This window comes from Paroedura picta, chromosome 2 (genome assembly GCF_049243985.1).
Source record: "Paroedura picta isolate Pp20150507F chromosome 2, Ppicta_v3.0, whole genome shotgun sequence".
Classification (NCBI taxonomy): Eukaryota; Metazoa; Chordata; class Lepidosauria; order Squamata; family Gekkonidae; genus Paroedura; species Paroedura picta.
In genome coordinates, this window is record NC_135370.1 from 173,649,117 (window position 1) to 173,668,389 (window position 19,273).

The window sequence follows — 19,273 nt, forward strand, 5'->3', positions numbered from 1 at the left end:
CACTGCATTTTCATCACAGATTTTGTTTAAACTAGAGGGTGAGATTTTTGTCCATCCCCTTAGATTTATGTAAAACTGTCCCTTGTTTTGTATAAGTTACTAATTTTTGTTAATTGTTTGTTAATAGATTTACATTGGTACTGAACTGATGAAGGTATAAGCTGAAACATTTTCGGTTCTCTTCTTGAAACAAATTCTGCAATCAAACACTTTCAGTGAAGAAACTGGGACAAGTTTAGGAATTATTTGACATTTATTGCTATTAGCATTAATTGCCACACAGCATTTCTCTTTGTTCTGCCCCTTTAAATATGCCTGTCTAAAAGGACTGCAGAAGATATTATTATTATTATTATTATTATTATTATTATTATTATTATTATTATTAGATTAGATTTATTTCCCGCCACTCCCGAAGTGGCTCGTGGCAGGTTACATGTCGTAAAATCCCCACTAAAAACCCCAGTTAAAACATAATTACCAACATGGCGGAAAACTCCTCCCCACCCCCCCCACTATTAGAGGGAGGGGAAGGAGGTAAGATGGATATTCATACCTGAATACTCATACCTGGAGGGAGGGGCGTGGATCTACCTCGCCGACCCCAGCCTCAACCATAAACCTTAAGATAGCCCAAAACAGCTGACCAGTGGAGAGACTGCTCCCTGCCAGCTCAACTGTTTTTCAGGCTATCTTCTGTAGTCCCCTTAAAGTTTAAAGGGACTGCACAAGACAGCCTGAAACAACTTGAGCAGTCCCTTTAAAGTTTAAAGGGACTGCACAAGGCAGCCTGAAACAGGTTGAGCTCCCTATTTGGACTCTTAGATGCAATTCTGATTTTATTCCATGCTGCCTGAGTATCGACTTATACTGCAGCAATTAATTCATAGGTTAATTAATTCATTAATTTGTTATATTTATATACCACCCTCCCCAAAGGTGCAAGAAGAAATGCTTCATTTTGTTTATCCTGAATCTGTTGTTAATCAGTTTCTCTGACAGATTCCTATTTCTTCTATTATTCCAGAAACAGAAAGACTACAGCAATTACTTTAAATTCAGTAGATGTGATTACTTAAAAGACCAGGAGAAGTTACTTACAAATCTCAAGGTCAAGGTCAAGGTATCCCCTGTGCAAGCACCGAGTCATGTCTGACCCTTGGGGTGACGCCCTCCAACGTTTTCATGGCAGACTCAATACGGGGTGGCCTTGCCAGTGCCTTCCCCAGTCATTACCGTTTACCCCCCAGCAAGCTGGGTACTCATTTTACCGACCTCGGAAGGATGGAAGGCTGAGTCGACCTTGAGCCGGCTGCTGGGATCGAACTCCCAGCCTCATGGGCAGAGCTTTCAGACAGCTGCCTTACCACTCTGCGCTACAAGAGGCTCATACTTACAAATCTAGCAGTGGGCAAATCGGAGGACTGAAGTTTAAAACCTCCTAAGCACCCCTGTAGTTCAGACCTTTAAAGCCATAGCCTGCTTAAGTACTAATTGTCACATGCCAGTGCTTCTGCGCAATTGCCGGCCTGCGCTGGCCTGCAACACAAATGAGAAGGACACAGCGTCACATAGGTCTACTCACCTTCTGCAACTTGTCAATCATGTCCTCGATGCTGATGTCTGCCGACTGCAGGACTTTGCTTTCCATTTGCACCAGCCAGGCGCAGAGTTCCTTGTTTTTTTCATTGAACACAATCCAGGCGTTGAGCCGGTCCTCAATCTCTTGCTTGCGCAGAGAAACCTGCAGGAGCAGAGACCCACGGCTGCTATTCTCCTGCATCTCGAGACGCAGACAAGACTTGTAAACATAGTTCAAAGTTCTGCATTGTTAAAGGCACGACTCCGTTTCCTTCCATTGACAGATCATGGTTTCGTGGTCGATTCTCAGGCCATTAATGGCTATTTTTTTGGGGGGGGGGAGGAAATATTATTTGAATTTTCCCCTTAAAAAAGACCAGACACTACTATGTTGTTTCCATATGGTTGGACTAGGGCCCATTCCGCACACATAGGATAATGCGCTTTGGCAGCTGGATGTTCCTGTGCAGAACAGGAAAATCTACTTCTAAAGTGCTTTGAAAAACCCCAGAAGGGGCACGATGGGGCAGAAAATTTTCCTGAGCAGGTGGGAGTTAATAAATCATTAAAATTAAAATATGACCATATATGGTCATGTTGACCTGCCCCACGCCCACCCCCCCATGGGCAATGATGGGTCTGGAGGGGGAGGGAATGGGAGGGACCATGGGTAGACGTGTACACATCTATTTTTCCCCAACATAATCTACACTATTGCTCACTTCTGAGGTTTCTAAAGCCTAAGGAATGTTTCAGGGGTTTCTCAATGGTAAAATTGTTGAGATAGGCTGGCCTTGTCACCAGATAAAAAGGGAACTATGACTCTCAAATTCTTACCCCAGGAAACTCTTGGTGGTCTCTACAGAACTAATCGGCTCAAGTCTAACTGTTCTAGTGCAGTTCAACATGGCTACCTGCTGGAAGCAGTCATGTTTTTGGCTAGCAACCCCCTCTCGATCTACCCTGCAGGGTTGTTAGGAGGAAGGGAGAATGGCAGGCACTGCTCAGAGCTCCTCGCATAAAAGCTAGCCATTTTCACAGGCAGCCACATGCGTGAGTCATGTGCATGGTGCAATGGTTAAGAGTGGCAGCTTCTAATCTGGCATGCCGGGTTTGATTCTCCGCTCCTCCACATGCAGCCAGCTGGGTGACCTTGGGCCAGTCACAGCCCTGATAGTGCTGTTCTCACAGGGCAGTCCTTGCAGGGCTCAGGTCACCTGCCTCACATGGTGGCTGCTGGCGGGAGAGGAAGGGAAGGCGATCGGAAGCCGCTTTGAGACTCCTTTTAGCAGTTGAAAACGGGGGATAAAAGCCAACTCTTCTTCGTTTCAATCCAGAGACTGCTGGCATTCCCATGTCTTCCTCCGTCCCATATTGACATGACCTTGCCTGTGCCAAATCTCTGACCTACCCATGCGTTCCCCAGAGTACATCTGCTCCCTTTGTTTTTCCACCCCTTCCTGGAAGAGCATCTGGCCCGCTAATTCCACGATGCTCCACACCAGCTGCACTGCCTCCCTTTTAAATGCTGACGAAGGCCGGGGCTTTTTTTATCCATTGTTTGCTTCGCTTTTAACTCTCCAGCTTAGGCATCTGCCTCTCTTTAACTGCAAAGGGGGTGTTCTCATTTATCAGCTTTTGTATATGGGACACTGAATGGCTAAATATTTTGCCAGTGGGGAGGGGCCGCCTCAGAGCCAGACGATTCTGTCCGAAGCGTTTCTTCGAAGGCCTCTTGATATGCAAAGCAGCTGTCCAGGGGCAACAGAAGAAGAGTTGGTTCTTATATGCCGCTTTTCTCTACCCGAAGGAGTCTCAAAGCGGCTTACAGTCGCCTTCCTTTTCCTCTCCCCACAACAGACACCCTGTGAGGGAGGGGAGGCTGAGAGAGCCCTGATATTATTGAAGAAGAGTTGGTTCTTATATGCCGCTTTTCTCTACCCGAAGGAGGCTCAAAGCGGCTTACAGTCGCCCTCCTTTTCCTCTCCCCACAACAGACACCCTGTGAGGGAGGTGAGGCTGAGAGAGCCCTGATATTATTGAAGAAGAGTTGGTTCTTATACGCCGCTTTTCCCTACCCGAAGGAGGCTCAAAGCGGCTTACAGTCGCCTTCCCTTTCCTCTCCCTATAAGAGACACCCTGTGAGGGAGGTGAGGCTGAGAGAGCCCTGATATTATTGAAGAAGAGTTGGTTCTTATATGCCGCATTTCTCTACCCGAAGGAGGCTCAAAGCGGCTTACAGTCGCCTTCCCTTTCCTCTCCCCACAACAGACACCCTGGGAGGTGGGTGAGGCTGAGAGAGCCCTGATATCACTGCTCGGTCAGAACAGTTTTATCAGTGCTGTGACAAGCCCAAGGTCACCCAGCTGGATGCATGTGGGGGAGGAGCGGGGAATCAAACCCGGCTCGCCAGATTAGAAGCCCGCACTCCTCACCACTACTCCAAGTTGGCTCTCTACAGCATTATAGCCAACTGAAGTCCCTCCCCTCCCCTCCCCAAACCTCCTCCTCCCAGCGCTCCACCACCAAAATCTCCAAGTATTTCTCAACCCAGAGCTGGCAGTTGTAGTCCTCTGGTAAATAATACCAGCTGGAAACTCTAGAACCTGGGTGGTTTAAAGAAGGTAAGGAGTGGATCTCACCACAACCACGTCTTGATTTCCTCCTTCTCCCCCACAAAAATAGAGGGAAGCTTTTCCCTCTCATTCTGATTGGCACGGATAAACGAATCCGGGAGATGGAATTTAGTTTTTGTCTATTCTTTGGACCAACAATCCAAAGTATTGGTCATTTTTGCTAGTCAATCTGTATAATATTTCTATAGCAAACTCCCATAAGGAATTGATTCATTCCAAACATTTAGCTGCCTTTCTACCTTAAGGACTTCAAAGCCGCTGGCATGAAAACAACAATCATAAATGCACGCAAGAGCCAAATTTTAAATCTCAGGACTGGCAACGAATAAAAACCACATCCATCAAATGCAGTTCGAAATGCCTTCGGTACACAATCTAGCGTTCTCTCTCTCTTCTTCTTTTTTCCTGATTTTTCAGGGGGAGAGGCCTGCACAACTTAAGCTTAAAACATGCCAAGGTTAGCAACAGTGTTCACACGCTGCCTTGCACCTGGTCGTGCGGATGTAATGGTCATGCACCTACTAAGTATAAAACCAAGAGGGCCACACAATGACCTAGAGGTAAAGTGGATTGCTATTAACTTCAGGCTCACTGTTGACGGCAGAAATGCAAAGACGCTAATCAAAAGGAATGTCTGGGTCCCCTGCAGGCATGTCTGTTGATTCTTCCAGCAAACTATTCACTGGCTAATCTCTCTCTCTCTCTCTCTCTCCCTCCCTCTCTGTAATTCATTTCGACAAACTTTGCTGCCTTCCGAAATCAAAGCTCCATTGCCACCTGAGAATCAAAATACAGCACCTCTTGAATAATGCTTCTGTTTCCACACCTGCCCCCCTCCAAATCCATTCACCCCAGGCCAATTCTGTTTAACTCTTTCCGCCTGGCTTCTTTGAACAAAGACATCCGATGTCAGGCTTAAAAACACACAGACGCTGGCCTCAACTCATTTACATCTTCCTTGTGCGTTGCTAAAAGTTTTCAAAACTACTAGGGCACATTATAGGGGACAAAAGGAGAAAGGGGGGAGGCACAGACGCTTCTCTCCCCCCCCACCCCCAGCCTGCACTGTTGTTTAGCCATGACAAATTACATCTGCAGACTCTTCAAAACTTTTCGGATCTTCCGGATCACTCCTTTGTGCAAAACTGAAGGGCCTGCAAGGTATTTCGGCACCGGTGTGTCACAACCCTCTCTCCCTTTTCGGCACCGGTGTGTCACAACCCGGCCAAGGAACCAAAGCCCAATCCGTCAGCCACTTACGCAGAGGCAGAGCTCTTCCCACTGCCTGTGCAAATGCCGGACTTGTTCTTGGAGCACCACCACGTCTTCGGCGAGGAGGCAGTGAGCCAGGTCGGCCTTCAGGGTGCCGAGGTCTTGCAGGCTCCGGTCCCAGCTGGAAAGCGACTTCTCCAGCTCCTGCATCGAAACGCCCGGGGACAAAAACAACCGGCACCTTTTCAGACTAAGCTCCTGGCTGGAGTGCGTGTGCGTTGCATGAGTTTCCTCCTGCAAACCATTTGGTTAATCCTATGATTGGCTTGAAGGGGGAGGGGAAAAGAAGAGAGGAATTTGCATCTAGAAAGAGGCCAGAGGAGAATCGGGGCATTTTGTGGCCAGCATCCAGGCGTCTTAGTTTGGTTGTGGCTCTCTTTCCCCTCTGTTTGCGACCTGAAACTACAGGGGAAGGGACAGGCAATGCCTAGGTGTCCAAGATTTAGCGACGAGGAGCAAATGCCTTCTGGAGTCAAGCGTCCCTTTCAAGTGGCCCGATCGATTTGGCAGGAGTTTACTGCATTCTTTCCTTGCCACAAACAAACTGGAGACGTGAGGATTGAAGTTCGTGTCCTGAGCATGCACGCTTCTGCAGATAGAACTTTGTTGGTTTTTAAAGGGGCCACTGTACGCAACCTTTGTTCTGCCGCTTCAGAGCAGCACAAGTACTCTCACCTGGAATCCTGTGCCATCTCTTAAAAATTAACATTTAAAGAAAAAAAAAATCCCTTGAAAACATTCATGGATGGCGGCTCACTTCCTTAGAATCTCTTGACCACTAAACTGCACATTAAACTCCCACTGATGATTTTCTTTACATTTACATTGGATTAAAATGATACTAAATGTGAGGGACAAGAGCCTCTTGTGGTGCAGAGTGGTAAGGCAGCAGACATGCAGTCTGAAAGCTCTGCCCATGAGGCTGGGAATTCGATCCCAGCAGCCGGCTCAAGGTTGACTCAGCCTTCCATCCTTCCGAGGTCGGTAAAATGAGTACCCAGCTTGCTGGGGGGTAAACGGTAATGACTGGGGAAGGCACTGGCAAACCACCCCGTATTGAGTCTGCCATGAAAACGCTGGAGGGCGTCACCCCAAGGGTCAGACATGACCCGGTGCTTGCACAGGGGATACTTTTATCTTTACCTTAAATGTGAGGGACTCAGCAATTATTGTAAAAGTAGCTAAGTTCTTGCTGGCAATTTTAAATGAAAATCACTTTACGATGGAATCTACATCTGGATCTGTTTGAAATTTTCGTTTTACGCTTTGCAATTCTATGCCAATAAAGGTATTCTGATTCTTTACATTTTAGGATTTTCTTTGCTTTTTCCTTACGCATCTAATCCTTGCCTCTTGGGGTTTGTTTTTTAATCAATTGCCTTAAAGGTACTTTTGTGGTTTTGTATTTTTGGGGCATTTGTCCTCTCATTATACAAGGAACAATTTTAGAGGATACCTATAGACAACCTCAGACATGCTAAGAAAAAAAAATCATAACCTAATAAAGAAGAAATTGAGTTTTTAAATGGTTGAGGCCAGTCAGAACATTAAGGTTCTGGCCTCACTGCTGAAATTAAATGGAAGATCTGCTTTTCCAAGAAAAATCTTGAATCCCCCCCCCCCCCAAGTTCCAAGCTGAACCGAAAGGAGCTAATGCAATATACACAGATGTTTTAATGATTATAACTCATTTTTAAGTAATTGACTGTCTTAACCCATGCTGTTACCAGCACTGGGCTATCCAGGAAGAGCGGGACAGAAAAAAAAAAGTTGTACGATTAGAACTTCTCTACCAAACTGTTAAGCGAAATGCTTAAGCACCCCTTATGCTCTGATCAAAATTTGGGGAATTTAGCTATGCATAAGGAATGAGTAGCAAAATCTGTCTGCACAGTTAACTAGGTGATTAAGCCTTGAAAGTATCCATGGGAGACAAATACTGATTAATAATAAGATGCATGCTTTATTTAAGAAATTAAGACATAGACCAACACTAACAATTACAGCAGAAAACAAGAAGATGTAGCTAATTATTGTTATTTTTGTTATTATTACCACCCGAACTGTTCCTTGAAATGCCGTTTGTTTGAAGCAGTTTTCAAAAATGCAAGATAACTGAGAACAGGGAAGAAATGGTTCATTTCCTTTTCCTAGGTGTTATTTGTCAATAAATGGGAGAATCCTTTTTCAAAGACTGCTTGGAAGTGTTTCTTCCAGGTTCATGCCATTTGTTATATTGTTATATAAATAACAGCAGTAATAATATATTCGCTTTTTTAAAAAACAAAGGAGGATTTATCCACTATTTCAAACTCATGTAGTATAATTCTGTGGGGAACCAAGTCCACAGAAGGACACTGCATAGCCACTGTGGTGTAGTGGTTAAGAGTGTTGGACTATTATCTGGGAGACCCGAGTTCGAATCTCTGCTCATGCCATGGAAGCTGACTTTGAGCCAGACAACACTTTTTCAGCCTAACCTGCCTCACAGGGTTAGTATGATGATAAAAAGGAAGAGGGGGAAGAAAAAGAAGAGTTGGAATTTATACACTGCTTTACACTGTCCGAAGGAGTCTCAAAGCAGCTTACAATTGCCTTCCCTTCTTCTCCCCATAACAGACACCCTGTGAGGGAGGAGAGGCTGAGAGAGCCCTGAGATTACTGAAGAAGAAGAAGAGTTGGTTCTTATATGCCGCTTTTCTCTACCCGAAGGAGTCTCAAAGGCGGCTTACAGTCGCCTTCCCTTTCCTCTCCCCACAACAGACACCCTGTGAGGGAGGGGAGGCTGAGAGAGCCCTGAGATTACTGAAGAAGAAGAAGAGTTGGTTCTTATATGCCGCTTTTCTCTACCCAAAGGAGTCTCAAAGCGGCTTACATTCGTCTTCCCTTTCCTCTCCCCAGAACAGACACACTGTGAGGGAGGGGAGGCTGAGAGAGCCCTGAGATTACTGAAGAAGAAGAAGAGTTGGTTCTTATATGCCGCTTTTCTCTACCCGAAGGAGTCTCAAAGCGGCTTACAGTCGCCTTCCCTTTCCTCTCCCCACAACAGACTCCCTGTGAGGGAGTTGAGGCTGAAAGAGCCCTGATATCACTGCTCGGTCAGATCGGCTTTATCAGTGCTATGGCGAGCCCAAATGTACCCAGCTGGCTCTATGCGGAGAAGGAGTGGGGGAATCAAACCCGGCTCACCAGATTAGAAGCCGCCCCTATTTCCCAAATTGTGCAGCCAAACACAACCTTCAAATTCTGTTTGCTGGGACATCATCATCTTCAGAACAGACAGAGCCAACTTAGTGTAGTGGTTAAGAGCATTGACTTCTAATCTGGTGAGCCGGGTTTGATTCCCCGCTCCCCTACATGCAGCCAGTTGGGTGACCTTGAGCCAGTCAGAGTTCTGTTAGAGCTGTTCCCACACAGCTGTCCTGTCAGAGCTCGCTCAGCCCCACCTACCTTACAAGGTATTTGTTGTGGGGAGAGGAAGGGAAGGCAATTTTAAGCCACTTTGAGACTCCTTCGGGTCGAGAAAAGTGGGGTATAAAACCCAATTCTTCTTCTTTTTCTTTGTGGGATCTCTCGGGGCAAGATCCCTTCTCCATGTTTTGAGGATGCAGGGAGTTGTTGTGGGAAGCATTTCCAGCCTAATCGGCATGTACGAATTGATGGAGGAACTGAATGGCTCTGGATGCAGCAATGGCCTTACGTTACTGGCAGTCTTTTGTCGAGACTGGCAGTCTTCAAGCAAAGGTTGGATGCACACTTTTCTTGGATGCTTTAGGATGCTTAGGGCTTATCCTGCGTTGAGCAGGGGGTTGGACTAGATGGCCTGTGTGGCCCCTTCCAACTCTATGATTCTATGATTCTATGGCCTGTATGGCCCCTTCCAACTCTATGATTCTATGGCCTGTATGGCCCCTTCCAACTCTATGATTCTATGATTCGATGATTCTATGGCCTGTATGGCCCCTTCCAACTCTATGATTCTATGGCCTGTATGGCCCCTTCCAACTCTATGATTCTATGATTCTATAAGACTCAGGCTGCCACCGGGTGTTTGTGATGAGGCAGGTTGCCTCACCTCTTCCCAGATCCAGGGAGCATTTTCTCCACCTGACCTGGTTTGCCCTGGATTTGTGCTTCCAGACAAGGCAGCCAAGATGGAGAGATTCTGCTGCACTCTATGATGGCGTGGGGCATTTGTTTTCATTTTGTTTCATGGTAAAACAAGCCCATCTTCTTAAAAATGAAAAAAATATACCCCAGTCAGCTCTGCAGCACAGTACAGTGCCAGGTAGTCGTGGTGTAGGGAGGAGGCTGGCCTGGATGGCCTGACTCTTCTCCTTCCATGTGGGCCTGCCCTGATATAGGTCCCGTTGGTGCCCGGGGCAAAAAGGGTAGCATGGAGATATCTGCGTTCCCTTGCTGCGGGGCAATGGAGGGCCTGAATCGGGCCAGGCCCAGGCTGGCACCGACATCACCTGGAAGCGGGCATTAGCCCCACAACTAGACAAGCGCTGGCCCGGGCCAAAGTCCTCGTGCGGAATTAGTCAAAGAGAATGTTCATTGCAGAAGTCAAGGTGACGAACAGTGAGAGTGAAGCTCCGTACCTTCATCTGCTCCTTCGCTGTCTGCAGTTCCTCATGCTCTGTAGGGAGAGGGTCTTTTATTCTCGCCTTGATCTCTTGCAACCTCTGGCTCAGCTCTTCAATTCGTCTTTCGGAGCTCTCCCACGTCTATGGTTGGGTGGGGGAAACAGGAAGGTACGGAGAGTGAAAAAGGATCAATTTAACTCTGGTTGTGCCCCTTTCCCTCTGTATGAGGCAATGGGATTGGAGACATTCTGGGTGAGGTATAAGAATTCTGATCCAGCATGAAATCTGAAGCAATTTATTGCTTCAGAATTCATGCTGGATCAGGATTCTTTGCATTCTTCATGCATGCCATAAAGGAACGGCCCTTAAGAGCTTTCCAGTTGAAAAGTCAGCTTTGTTGCATTTATGAGGAATTGTGAGTTCCTGCATTGTGCAGGGGGTTGGACTAAAAGACCCTGGAGACCCCTTCCAATTCTATTATTCCAGAGGGGCTGTGGATTAATAGTAGAGCATCTGCTTGGCATGAAGGTCCCAGGTTCAATCCCCAGCATATCCAGATCAGGCAGGAGGTGATGTGAAAGACCTCTGCTTGAGACCCTGGAGAGCCATGGAGAGGGGCCATAGCTCAGGGACAGGGCCTCTGCTTGGTATGCAGAAGGTCCCAGGTTCAATCCCTGGCATCACCACTTAAGAAGGATCAGGCAGGCCCTGGAGAGCTGCTGCCACTCTGAGTAGACAATGCTGACCTTGATGGACCAAGGCTCTGATCCAGTATAAGGCAGCTTCATGGGTGTTCACCTAAACACACTGGATGAATTCTGGCTTGTCACTTCTATCCTAAGGATTCCAGACTTCTGGGGTTCCATCAGAGCTGGCTTTCCACCAGAGTGCTGCAGCACCTTGAACTTATTGTCTGAGCCCACGAATGACGTGACTATAAATGCGTTAGGCTTCAAGGAGCCACAGGTGTCTTCTTTTGTATTGGTTGCCCCAACTAATCCAGCTACCCCCACTGGAATTTTGTTCCCAAGAATGAAGGATACCTGGATGGTGCCTTGGAGCTGTTGTTTGATCTCCTCCAATTGAAGCTGAGTGTTGTTCCAACTGTCTTGCAACTGAGTCTTCTCTTTCTGTATGTCCGCTTTTGCATCAGGGTTTGCTATGCCGAGTAGCTCCTCCCCAGTCTCCAAGGCTAAAGCATAGCGGGTTTGCCACCTCCGGAGAAGGACTTCTTTGTTCTAAAACAGAAACCAAATAAACACCGCTGAGTCTTCACTATTGTTGGGGCTTTTGGACTTGGCTTGGTCCTGAATCCCTGCAGATAATAGAGCTACAGAGTAACAGAGCATTTTGAAAGTATGCAGTTGTTAGTTACCTCTGTGGATGAGGCACAGAGACAGACTCACAGCGCTTTGAGGTTTAAAAGAGAGAAATCTTTACTGGGAAAGATTATAAGATTATATATATGATATATTCCTTTGCTTCAGTTTTCTTACTGAAGAAGAGTACAAAAACTTAAAAGATAGTTACAAAGAAAACCCATTGCAAGCCCCTATGGGTGGCTCAAGCAGACTACATGCCTACACATCAGCCGATGGAGAGAGCAGGGATAATGTCTGCTGCTCCTTGCTCGAGCAAAGGGCACACTCTGATCTTTTCCTCCTTGAAAAATCTAGTTGTATTCCTTGAAAAATCTAGTTGCATTCAGATATCCCTTGGTTATTTAATGTGCTGGATGCTGAGGTCTCTTGTGCGTTTTCCAGATACTAGCCGTTTCAGTGGGACGGTGGTATAAAAATGTAATCAATAATCATAATAAGCTTGCCAAGCTGTAAAACCATAGAGTTTCCAGTGATTCCTAGAGCTGCCCTCGATCACCTCTAGGATTTTCCTGGAAGTGATGTAATGGCCCATGCTCAGCTGCCAGGGTTTTAAAGCCTACTGTTTCCTCTGCTGGTTCTTTGGAAACGACGAGAACTAACCTTGAGATCCTGACTCAGATTCCAGACTTGGTACAAGCTGAACTTGTCCTGGCTCTTCATGGCAGCGATGAAGCCTTGAGTCTCCTCGAGGAATTTCATGAGGTCTCGCCTCGAGGTCTTGAATTTGCGCCAGGTCTTGACAAGACCGTCGATCTCGTTCTTTCTCTGCTGAGCCTTCAGAACGGCGCTTTGCCACTGCTCCTTCAGCAGAGTGAGCTTGGAGGTGAAATCAGTCCTGCAGTGGTCAGAGAGCGATACGCTAGTTCATCACCTGCTGGACCTCTTGCAGGCTGCACACCTACGTTCCCTACCAAAGTCACTGCTGACAATTCCTCCCACCCCTTTTTGAATCTACCCATTAGTTTGCTCATGTCTTTGTCTGCAACCACAAGGCCAAGATCTCTTTCCCTGAGTCAGAACTTATTCAGAACCAATCGGTCTATATGCAAAGTTGAGAGGGGGAGGGGGGTTTAGAAGAAGAAGAAGAAGAAGAAGAAGAAGAATCAGAAGAAGAGTTGGTTCTTATATGCCACTTTTCCCTACCCGAAGGAGTCTCAAAGAGGCTTACAGTCGCCTTCCCTTTCCTCTCCCCACAACAGACACCCTGTGAGGTGGGTGAGGCTGAGAGAGCCCTGATATCTCTGCTCGGTCAGAACAGTTTTATCAGTGCCGTGGTGAGCCCAAGGTCACCCAGCTGGCTGCATGTGGGGGAGCGCAGAATCGAATCCAGCATGCCAGATTAGAAGTCCGCACTCCTAACCACTACACCAAACTGGCTCCCAGTTTGGCAGGAGAGTGTCCGCTTGAAAAGCAGAAGGTCCCAGGTTCCATCCCCAGCATCTCTGCTTAAAAGGAACAAGCAGTAGATGACGTGAGAGTCCTCAGTGGATTATGTGAGACTCCTTAGCCACGGATCCCTGGAAAGCTGCTGCCAGTCTGAGCAGACAACACTGGCCTTGATGGACCGGCGGTTTGGCTTGGTATATGTTTCATGTGTCCATGTGCTTCCTGCCCTAGATGTGTTGACACTGAAGCTCATTTTGCTGTCCGGACAGACCTGCTTGGACTTTCCATAGTCCACTCTGATTTTCACCATCTCAAATAATTTGTGATCCTCTGTTTTTAAACCTCATGGTTTTAACAAGCCTCCAATGGCCCACCAAAGGACCTTGGGATTGTCACGGCCCACCCGACTTTATCCTGATTTAATGTATTCAATGAAGTGTGCTTACACATGAAAGGTCACACCCAAAATTAAGCTTTGTTGGTCTTAAAAGGTGCCACCGGACTCAAATCTTTCCTCACAAAGATAGATTCAAGTGGGTCACCGTGTTGGCCTGAAGTAGCACAACAAAAATTGAGTCCGATGGGACCTTTAAGATCAACAAAGATTAATTCAAGGTGTGAGATTTCGTGTTCCAGCACTCTTCCTTCTTGTCTGACGAAGAGTGCTTGCACACGAAAGCCCATGCCTTGAATAAATCTTTGTTAGTCTCAAAGGTGCTACGGGACTCAATTTTTGCTTTGCTTCCTCACAAAGTTATTCTTGGCCTTTTATGCACTGGTGTTTTAACTCACAGTCTCATTTTAAAGAAGTTTCCTTTACTGATTCATGGGCTGATGCTGATTTTGATAGCACTAGTCCACCATTCACTACTACAACACTTTACAAAGCCTGACAGTTCCATCACTAAAAAAAAATCCATGATTTCAGCTTTCTTTAAACCGCTATCTGACTCCAGCCTCTGAAAGTAAGCCTCCGTACTCCCCACCACCCTTCATTCATTCATTCATTCATTCATTCATTCATTCATTCATTCATTCATTCATTCATTCATTCATTCATTCATTCATTCATTCATTCATTGTTTCAATTTATATCCAACCACTTTTGTAGACTTGTGATGGGTTACATAAAACAGATAACCCCCCTCCCCCCAATAAAACCGATCAAACAAAAAAGTTAAAACCCAAGAAAGCGGCATAGCCCCATTCCTCCGTATCTTCTGTCAATCACCACAGGGTGAGGGTTCAAAGATGTTACAGCATTGGCCTGGGGAGGAGCCCCAGTTGTTCCTGACCCTGGCCTCAATCAAAGATCTTTTGTAGGCCCTGTGGAACTTATAGACAGCTCAGTCAGGGCCCTCAGCTCTTCTGGGAGTTCATTTCATGAGTCTAGGGCCAGGACCGAAAAGGCCCTGGCCTGAGTCGAGGCCAGGTGTGCTTCTCTGGGGAATGGGACCATAAGCAGATTAAAACCCGCAGAGCCAAGAACCTTGCAGGGGGTCTAAGGAGACAAGCAATCCCTCAGATAGGCAGGACCCAAGCTGTGGATGGCCTTAAAGGTTAATACCAAAACGATGAATCTAATCTAGGCCACAACTGGCAACCAATGCACAGGCTGGATGTGGGCCTTCCAAGATGTACCTGTGAAGACCCTAGCAGCTGCATTTTGCACCAGCTGTAATTTATGGGTCAAAGACAAGGGCAGCCCGCGTAGAGGGAGTTACGTAAGTCTAATCTGGAGGTGACTGTTGTATGGATCACTGTAGCCAGGCAGGTAGGGTGCTAGTAGCCTTGCCTGACACAGGTGGTAGTAGCCTCACCTGGCAAAGGTGGGCTATACCTGTGACCTGGGCCTCCATTGAAAGAGAGGCATCCAGGATTACGCCCAGATTTCTGGCTGAGTGATGTTAAGCTGCATCCCAGCCAGGGTGGGTAGACACGCTTTAGCACCAAGAAACAAAAGCAAATATGTTACCTGTCTTCAGCCTCTCCTGATTCCAGCATGTACAGAGTTTTTGACACAATAGAATTAAAAATCTGCTGATGGACAGAAATCTCTGCTTGCAGGACCTGTGAGCATGGAATAAAGCAAATATTATGTGTCACATCATGGCAACAAAGCATGCCATGAATAGGATAACTAGATTAACTGTTCTACCTTGGAACATTTGCCAGCAGAGAGGCAGAGAGCTTGTGATGCCTAGTGGTTAGACTGTAAGACTAGGAGCTCAGAGGACTATGTTTGAATTCTTCCTTCAATGACGGAAATTCTTCCTTCAATGACCTTCCTCCAAATGACCTTGGGCCCGTCACAATCTCTTTGTATCTGACAAAGTGTGCATGCTCACGAAAGCTTATTCCGAAAATTAAACTTTTTGGTCTTAAAGGTACGAATGAATTCAAACTTTATCCTACAATCACAAAGTTGTTGTTGGCCATTTATGCACTGGTGTTTTCCTGTGCTTTCACTGCCCATGTCCATTGGTTTCCCCCGCCATTCTGCAATTCCTCTCACTTTCACTGTGCATTTCTGTGTTTTATTATTTGTTCCGCATTGATATTCCTCCCTTCAGCAGGTTTGCTTTCCACTGGCTAATTCCACGGATTTTCTAAAAATGCTTTTGTGGTGGTTTTCCCCCCTGCTTCTCTCCCAAGTGATATGAATGTGGAATTTGCTACCAGAGGATGTAGTGATGGCCAAACATATAGGCCGCTTTAAACGGAGATTAGATATATTCATGGAGGAGAGGCAGATCAGTGACAACTAGCCATAGTAATTAAAAGGAACCTCCATGTTCAGGGGCAGTCAGCCTCTAAATCCCAGTGCCAAGAGGCAATATTAGCAGAAGGCCTTAGCCTTTGTGCTCTGTTGCTGGACCTCTAGAAGAACTCGTTGGTCACTATGTTAACAAGATGCTAGATAAACCATTGTTATGATCCAGCAGGGCTCTTTTATTATAGGTCACCCCACCCATGGTGCTATTATTTCCAGAATCATGAGAAGATGCTACCGAAAGAGGGAGGTACACCTCTACCCGTGGTAAAACTAGAGAATTTCAGCCCAAGGTTTGGCTGGGGCACTGGTGGCTCCTTGGCCTTCTGTGCACATCACCTCATAATCTGTTTGTTGCTCCTCTAGATCTTGCAGAGTCCCGGCCATGATCTCCTTCAATTTCTCCTTCATTTTCTCGAAGAACTTAACCCATTTTCGACATCTTGCAAGAAACTTTTCATCTGACTGAATGTCCTGCAGTTCACTGCAAAAACAAATTAAAAAACACCTGTATTGAGAAACTCTTTCCAGCTAGAACATTCAGTAAAGTTCCAGAGATCTGCCATGTTGGTCTGTGGTAGATTTGAGTCCTGTGGCATCTCAGAAATGGGGAAAAAATTAATCCTGCTGGTTCCTAAAGTGTCAGTGGAGTATAAAAAAAAAAACAAGCTCTTCTCTTCTTCAAAGGAAGTGTTCAAAGAAGAACTTGTGCTTAAAAGGTAAAGGTATCCCCTGTGCAAGCACCGGGTCATGTCTGACCCTTGGGGTGACGCCCTCCAGCGTTTTCATGGCAGACTCAATACGGGGTGGTTTGCCAGTGCCTTCCCCAGTCATTACCGTTTACCCCCCAGCAAGCTGGGTCCTCATTTTACCGACCTCGGAAGGATGGAAGGCTGAGTCAACCTTGAGCCGGCTGCTGGGATCAAACTCCCAGCCTCGTGGGCAGAGCTTTCAGACTGCCTGTCTGCTGCCTTTCCACTCTGCGCCACAAGAGGCTCTGTGCTTAGGCAACTTTAAAATATTTCAGTAGTTACCAGGGCTGCCAATTTCTTTTTCACGGCTTCCTCTCCTAGTTCTGCATGCAACATAAGAGCACACAGACCGCTTGCAATCCAGAGGCGAACCACCAACTCTATAAAAAAAAAACCCTCAGGAGTTGAAACTAGGTCAAATGGGAGGGACTCCACGATGGGGATGTCTGCTGTAAGTGAAAGGAAGGCATCTTCTGTGGTCAGGTGTCACTGGAATGGGAAGAGAAGGTTTCACTTTTTTTGGGGGGGGGGGGCGTTTACCTGCACTGCTCCAGAGCCATTGCGGTCTTCTGAGCCCACAGCCGGTTCAGGCTCTGCAGTCGCTTCGCAGTGAAGTCCCCGAGTGGCAGCTTGTAGCTGAGTTCATTCAGACGCTCCATCTTGGGAGACAAAGCGGTGAGACCCAGCACCTGGCTCTGAAAAGAAGGCCATTCCATCAGGGCCAGAAATATTGGGTAAGAGGTGCCAATAGAATCATAGAGTTGGACTAGAGGTCCCTTCCAACTCTATGATTCTATGGTTCTATTGCCACCTCTTACCCTCATGAAACAAAACAAAAATCTTAACAAAACCAAAATTGTGGCATCTTAAGGACGACCATTTATTCTGATAGGGTTACTTTGATCCCTCTTTTGTTGTTTCGATCCACTGCCAATAACCAACCTTCAAGGAAATATGGTGTATGACAATGAATACATGGAGCAGGCTGCATCTCTGGTGGTACAAAGAAAAAATAAAGGCCCAGGAATTTGGGACTACGGCAAAACAAAGACAATTTAGATGCTCCCTTATTAATAAACGGAGAACATTTTGTTATTTACGGGGAGAAAGCAATGTTCCTCAAATGAAGATTAACTGCTGGAAATAATCACATAATAGCACATTTTATTGCATCTGTACTCTCAACAGAATTAAATCGCACTTCTGTCAGCTGAAATAATTGGCTCAAAAGATACCTATGATCTCAAAAAACAACCAAACAACCGTGGTGTGTCAGTAGGCGGGAGGCTGGCAGCCACAATAATTTATTATCTACACAGGCGACTGAAAGAAGCAGGGGATACTATTCATTTCAGCATTTCAGCTTCCACCTCCCTTCAGTGACACAGCAGGATCTAAACGTGTTAACTGACGGTGGGAGCCAAAATGTTTAAGTATATGATTTTAAGTATCTCTTTGGGTTTCTTCCCCCAGCCACAAATTTATTGACTTTATCAAAGTCAAGAGCTACAAGTCTTAAGACAGGAAATGTAACCCTTCAGAAACTCAAAGCAAGACCCCCAAGTTTTGAAAGCAGTCTTTCTCAACCGTGGTTTCGTGAAACCCTGGGGTTTATTGATGGCCCAGGAAGGGTCCCAAATCTATATAGCACTTCCATGTTCACATCTAGAAAAGAGGCTTATTCCATCGCAAAATACTGTCCCACGGACCTTTCCACTAGCAGGAAAATCACCATGAACGGAGAAACCAGCAATACTGGGAGGCAGGATTCTGTTCCCCCGCCCCCGGAAAAAAACAGACTATATATATATAGTCATATCAACTCCCACCCCATCCCAAATGGCCAGTGAAGGGCCTGGAGGGGGTGGGAAGGGGAGGAGCCACAGATGGGTGTGTCCAGAGCTCTGCTGCCCAACCCTATTCTACACAATTGCGCCACTTCTGAGGTTTCTTAAAGCCTGAAGAACATTTCAGGGATTTCTCAACAGTAAAAGAGTCGAGGAAGATTGTTTTAAAGGATGGGCAGGGCTGGCTTTATAATGAGGCCTTGGGGTGCAGACTGGAAAGAGAGAGAGAGAGAGAGAGAGAGAGAGAGAGAGAGAGAGAGAGAGAGAGAGCAGTGTGCCAAGCTGCCAATACCCATTTTAAAATTCTTGCAATGATCCCTGTTCTCATCAGAGCTCAGCCACCCCTCTCTAGCTGCTTATTTGGCGACCCAAACGACGCCTGAAGCCTCATGAGCAGAACATCACAGAGGTTCATGGAGCCCTATAGCAGAGCCTAATGCTGGGAGTGATCGAGGGCCAAAGAAGAAGGGGACGACAGAGAATGAGGTGGCTGGATGGAGTCACTGAAGCAGTCGGTGCAAACTTGAATGGACTCCGGGGAATGGTAGAGGACAGGAAGGCATGGAGGGTCATTGTCCATGGGGTCGCGATGGGCCGGACACGACTTCGCACCTAACAACAACAACAATAGCAGAGGTGGCCAAACTGTGGCTCTCCAGAAGTCCATAGACTACAATGACTATGTGCCCTTGCTAGCTGCTCACTGTGGTCCATGGACCTCTGGAAAAGAACACCTGCCCTATAGCATGGGATCCTTCCCACTGAGCGGAATATGTAGGGGAACGCAGAAGGAACCCAGAGGTGGCAATATTTCTGAGCAAGGGATCCCCAACGTGGGGCCTGTGTGGCCAATGGCACCTGCCAACGTTTTAGAAAGTGCTTTTAGAAAGTGGGTGGGGCCACGTGGGGCTTTTGCCCATTGAGGGTCCTGATCAGCCACTTGTCAGGATCAGCTTCTGCTCTCTGCCGTGTTTGATTTCAGTGAACCTAAGAGACTCCATCTTTGTGTGCTTTGTCCTTGTTACTTTTCTCATGTAACCAAAATGCTTATGGCT

General features: G+C 46.6%; 1 protein-coding gene across 4 annotated transcripts in view; it reads right to left on the bottom strand.

Moving 5' to 3' along the window:
* The window catches only part of SYNE2 (spectrin repeat containing nuclear envelope protein 2), a 293,618-nt gene that overhangs the window by 41,263 nt on the left and 233,082 nt on the right, over positions 1–19,273 (bottom strand). For all 4 annotated transcript variants that reach the window (XM_077323895.1, XM_077323896.1, XM_077323893.1 and 1 more), the window contains 8 exons: positions 16,912–17,066; positions 15,959–16,103; positions 14,822–14,916; positions 12,061–12,295; positions 11,122–11,316; positions 10,094–10,219; positions 5,478–5,633; positions 1,586–1,744 (listed from right to left, as the gene is read on the bottom strand). In XM_077323895.1, coding sequence (XP_077180010.1) covers positions 1,586–1,744; positions 5,478–5,633; positions 10,094–10,219; positions 11,122–11,316; positions 12,061–12,295; positions 14,822–14,916; positions 15,959–16,103; positions 16,912–17,066 — 1,266 coding nt within the window. The remainder of the gene's footprint in view (positions 1–1,585; positions 1,745–5,477; positions 5,634–10,093; positions 10,220–11,121; positions 11,317–12,060; positions 12,296–14,821; positions 14,917–15,958; positions 16,104–16,911; positions 17,067–19,273) is intronic.